Genomic DNA, 5,489 nt, shown 5'->3' on the forward strand with positions numbered 1-5,489 from the left:
TATCCCACCTGTACACGAGCCTCGGTCAGTTTGGCCCTCTGTGCGAGCTCCTCTCTAGTGTAGATGTCGGGGTAGTGTGTCCTCTCAAAGGCCTTCTCAAGCTCCTCCAGCTGCTCCGCCGTGAAGGTGGTACGGCTGCGTCTCTGTTTCCTTTTCAGGGGCAGGTCTGGCTCTGACTCCACTTCCGAGCCATCATCTGTACGGTTACCTGCATACACAGTTTGGAAATAAGTTGTTGAGAGGCTTTGAACATCGGCACCAAGTCTCGGATGCTTTACAAAATGACAAGTTATTTTAAAAAATTGAATATGTACAGCAACTGAAAATTTCAGCTGTCACCAGTACGATGGCACACCGCGAATTTGTCAACGGAAAATGATCCTGAAAGCCGAGACCAGCTATCATGGCAATATTAATGCTTCCGTTATCTCGATGTGTCAATGGAGCCCTAGATACCTTTTTATTGGGTCTTATTCATATGTGAGAAGTCTTCAGACACATAATCCTGCCACTGAGCCCTGGAGAGGCCTGGGGGACGTAACTGTGAGGGTTAGGGTAATCTACACCAGACACCTTGCTCTAGCACGTCCGCCTTATTCTCTCTGTAGCGGCCTGGGGCTAGCTCCTAAGAGCAAATGTTTGAAATAAGAATGTATGAGACTTCTGGGCCATTGAATCCCTCTCTTTGTGTTTCAAGCTAGTGTTCGAAATATATTACAACATATTTTACATTACTTTTTTTCAGGCACTCAATCAAAGACAAGTGCAGATCGCAGTTGGCAGTTTGCATTTTAGCCAGAGGAGTATTTCCCCGGCACAAAGACGAACACTGCTACGACCGAGCCAAGAGGAGCGTTTGTAAGGAGAGATATGGAGTGCGTTAAGATATATTACTGAAATACATTACCATGATAATTGATTCTAAAATTGCATCATACTTCATTTGTGAGCCACCTCTGTATATCTATTCATGGAAGCAGAAAGCTTGTGAAAGGTCCTGTCACAAAAAATCACACTTTTACATTTGCTTTCTTAAAACACATGAGTGCTAACAAGCAGTGTAGCTTGAGTCTTGCTCCAGGCCCTTTGGTCTTGCATCATCCACGGGGGAAAGACAGAAAGAAGGGCTCTGAGCTCCTTCCCCCGCAACGCCACAGCTGCCACGGCGGAGACAAATCTCCTTTGAGCCATCGTGCGCGGTCTCTGCCCACTGCTGATCAGCAGGTTCCTGCACCCTGGACCACTTCACACAAGTTTTCCAGCATCTCCATTTTCTTCTGCCAGACCAGAGCCTGATCGTCTCTCTCAAACCCCCATCTGCCAGGTCTCTTCTACGGCTGCCAGGAAAAGAGGTTACAAAAAGGCCTGTGGGAGTGTGCTAGTGTGTGTATATTAGTATGTGCATGGGCGTGCGAGTATGTCCGTGCGTATCGGCGAATGCATTCTTCTTGGTGCATGTGCGAGAATTGGGTGCACTTGAAACTGACAATCGGGGGAAAACAATCCCCCAGCGTAATGCAACTACCAACAACAAAAAGAACCAAACTGCGGGTCTGCAAGTGTGTTTGTGCATGCTTGCGTATCCATACATGCATTCTTCTTGTTGCATGTCAATTTTCGTGCACCAAATAAATGCAGAAATGAAATTGCAGATTATATATAAAGAACCCAACTCTGGGCGATTAAGTATGTTGGGTATCAACAAATGCATTCTTCTTGGTGCATGTGGAAGTGCGTAGAAAAAGACAAAGAAGAAAAACACCTATATATTGTTTTTAAACCAGGTAACTGCATACTGTATGTATAAAAGACAAAGCAAGCTATGGTTTGCTAGCTCTTCTAGGTGTGTGTCAATTTTGGTGGCATCAAAAGTGCCAGTTATCAATAAAAAGAACCAAAATCTGGCAGTGCAAGTATCTTAGTGCATACTTGCATATCAGCAAATGCATTCTTCTTGTTGCATGTGGAAGTACATGGAAATTACAGAACAGACTAGGGTCTTATTTATTCACACATGCATTCCTCTTGGTGCATGTGCAAGTATTTGGTGCAACTACATCAACAATAGAAGAAAAACTCCCTTCCGCAATGCAACCGCTTCAAGACACACCAAACTGCTGCAGTCTCCAGACCAGCTCTGGGGTTTAATTAAACATGGAATTAACGGATTATATGGAGACTATCATTACAGACCACTCGAGCAGTCTTCACAGAATGTCTTTTTGTCTCCCCAAGCTCTGGCTCAATGATTCTCAATGGATTACATGCGACCGCAGGACATGAGTCCGCATTCATTAAATCAATTCCTCCATCTTCCCCCTTTTAATAAAGATAGATTTTTTTACAACACTGCCTGGCACTCCAGCACACGAACAAAATCTTGAATATACAAAGTTGAATATGTACATATCCTGGATATCCCTTTGTTGGTTTTCACGAGGATGCGCCAGAGCGATTTGTTGCTAACACACCATGACAACACTTGAGACTCGTGCAGTGGTCTACGGATCACTTTCCAAAGTCACCTCGGCATCCTGAGGGGGAGGGAAAGACGTGCCGCTGTGATTTTTGTTTCATTGCACAGTTTCGCCACATGATTCATGAGGCAAGATTCTGTCAGCGTATCCTGCCCTTGTGTCTCTTTGTTTTTTTCTGTCCACACGTTTGATGCATCAAAGCCTTTTCACTTATAATTACAAATGTACTGTAACTATATCAAATCCCACCTCGCGTCTTTTGTATTGAAATATTTTACAAAACACACGTAATCAGTGGGCAAACTCAGAAACAAAACTCAGGTTGTTGTTGTCATTTCACAAGCTCTAGCTCAGCTGTCTTGCAAGCCCAAGACTGAAGGTCAACAGGCCCCCTGACAACAGCAAAGGATTATGGTAATGAAACAGATGCTGGCAGAGATAGAGCAGTGAGAGGGGCATGATACAGGCCTCATCTCTGTCCCAAAGATGTCCACTGATTGGGATGCTAGCTTCTATCAAGAGAACAGAAGCCCCAAATGGGTTCAGATAGGTTATGGCAGACATGTAATATGCTACAAACATATGTGTTATGCTAATGTGCTGCTTCTCCGCTGCTAATGTGACCGTGTTGAAGCTGACTAAAAGGCTAAAAGTATACAAAACTTTAAACTCTTGTGTAGCTATTATAACTAAATTTCCATTCGCTCTCATTCCTTGTTTAAAAAAGCACTACATTTAGCCACAGTAATCAGGGGACCAAAAAAAGCAGCAGTTAATTTGCACTTTAAACACAGTTAAGCTCAAGAAGATGTGAGGTCAATTCACAAGAACTCTTCCCTGTTTTAAAACAATAAGGTACATCCTGACTAATCCGCCTCACAATAACCGAGCTGTAATTCTATTTGAGGGTTCTGGGGATATTGATAAAGTCCTCTGCTCACTTATCAGCCAATTAAAGCCTAATTATGTTCCATTCATTCTGTGCTACAGCCTGAATGTTTTTCCTCCAGGGCCCAACGTGATCTTTAACAAAATGCTGACTTTGTGACGAGTATTTCATTTGCAACAAAATCAGGTGCGTACAGAAGGCTCTGACAAATTTTAGATCGCATTTCATTTAAAAACCAAACCCGTATGAAGCAGAAGGCTAGAAGCAGATAAACCGTTACGAGTAGGTTCTCTGCTTCTTGGCTACATGAATCACTAAAGCCAAATCTCATCCATTTAGGGCCCATTATCTGCAACAGTTAAGCCAACATACACATTTAGCTCAATTTAGCAGTCGTTTAGGTTGGCTTTAAGGGATAGTTCACCGCAAAATGAAGATTCTGTCATCATTTACGCATCCTCATGATGCTCCAAACTTGTATGACTTTCTTTCTTCTGTGAAACGCAGATATTTTAAAGAACGTTGAGTTCCAAACAACATTAGACCCCATTGACCTTCACTGTATGGAAAAATCTATATTTTAAAAATATCCTCTTTTGTGTTTGAAATGTGACCATATTACAAAATTCCTTGCTAGTTAACAGGTGAATTAAAGACAGTTCTGAAATGACCTTGTGTATTAATATTTCCTTTTTTCAGCAGCTTGCATGCCACTGAAGAACCATTTTGGGTTCCTCAAAGAATACTTCAGTGAAAAGTTCTTAAAAGAACATTTTAAAAATAAGATTTTACTCTGTAAACAACATTCTGTCCAATTGAAAGGTTCTATTGATGTTAATGGTTCTCAATAGAACCATCAACTCCAATAAATAACTTTTATTTTACTTTTATTTAGCACAGTAATTTATGATGTCTCTTTTCTTCTCTAAGGGCTTTAATCAAAGTATGTTGAGTATGTTAACTAAGTCATTTGTCTAAATAAAAAAATATATAAACATCTTTGGTCTGCTTAAAAAGAGAGATGACACTAACAAAAAAGTACCACGGTACTTTAGCCATTTAGTAGCATGGACTGATACCATCACTGTACCATGCTATACACCACAGCTTTTGTCTGTAGAACACATTCAAGAAACGGTGAGTAACTGCTTAAAATCCCAGCTAAAAACTGTCTCTTTGTCCGACTGATCTATCTTTATCATTTTAATTATATCACCCAACAGCATCAAAAGCGATTTGCACAGCTCGTCTGAAAATAGAGTTTCGATATATCATTACCAAACCTAAAAGGATGTCAAAGATCCTTATATAAAAAAAAAGACAATTGAAAAGCACGAATCAAAGTGCAGCTTTTGACATCATCAGAATCCCAGGAATTAGTCAGGGATGGCGGATAATAAAAAGCCTTCATGACACAGTGAGAAGGAGGTAGAGGCGTCTCCATCCTCATCTGCTAAGATTGCCTTTGAATCAGTATTAGCTCAACATTATGGCAAAATTCAATGCAGCCTTTTTTTTTAAATACCGTAACCAATGTCCTCAATATCAGCTGTACCTTGCAAACTACCCAAGACAGAGTGACAAAAACAGACAGGGCTTTTTGCAGTGCGGCATTAGCTCATAATGGCTCATTTTGAAAAGCATATTAGTTCCAGCATAATTACAATCAAGTCTTATGCTTGCTATTTTACAGGCATTCAATAGGACCAGCCTCAGAGCTGCAAATGACACCAGTTGAGTGTAACTGACAACACATCTTTCCCTCTTTTTTTTTTTTCCTTTGGCATCTTCCTAAACCCCCCACATTCCCACAGGACAAAAATAACAGCATCCCTGCTTAAATTTTTGTTTACATGTTTATTTTGTACATGCCTTTGTGAGAGTCACTAGAGCAATTATACTTTTTGTCACTCTTGGAGGAGGAGAGGGAAATCATAATGAGCCGAGTTTTTGCCGTGCGATCTGATTTGATATCTCTGACATCCATCTGCCTCTCTTTGCTATCTCTTTGGCTCATGGCCTGAATATAAAATTCAGCGTGTTTCCTCAGGTCTGTTTAGGGATTGAACCTTTGATACTGCTGTGCCTACGGTGGGAGAGGGAGGTGGAGAATTGAGGGAAGG

At 41.2% G+C, this 5,489-nt stretch overlaps 1 protein-coding gene across 1 annotated transcript in view; it reads right to left on the reverse strand.

Moving 5' to 3' along the window:
- The window catches only part of LOC107592886 (paired box protein Pax-7-like), a gene marked incomplete at its 3' end in the record, with an annotated part of 49,861 nt that overhangs the window by 34,178 nt on the left and 10,194 nt on the right, over window positions 1-5,489 (reverse strand). The window contains exon 2 of the mRNA XM_016282463.1: window positions 9-208. Within this exon, the coding sequence (XP_016137949.1) occupies window positions 9-208 (200 nt within the window). The remainder of the gene's footprint in view (window positions 1-8; window positions 209-5,489) is intronic.

The sequence above is a fragment of the Sinocyclocheilus grahami genome, unplaced genomic scaffold, assembly GCF_001515645.1.
Source record: "Sinocyclocheilus grahami isolate Dianchi unplaced genomic scaffold, SAMN03320097.WGS_v1.1 scaffold160.1, whole genome shotgun sequence".
Lineage (NCBI taxonomy): Eukaryota > Metazoa > Chordata > Actinopteri > Cypriniformes > Cyprinidae > Sinocyclocheilus > Sinocyclocheilus grahami.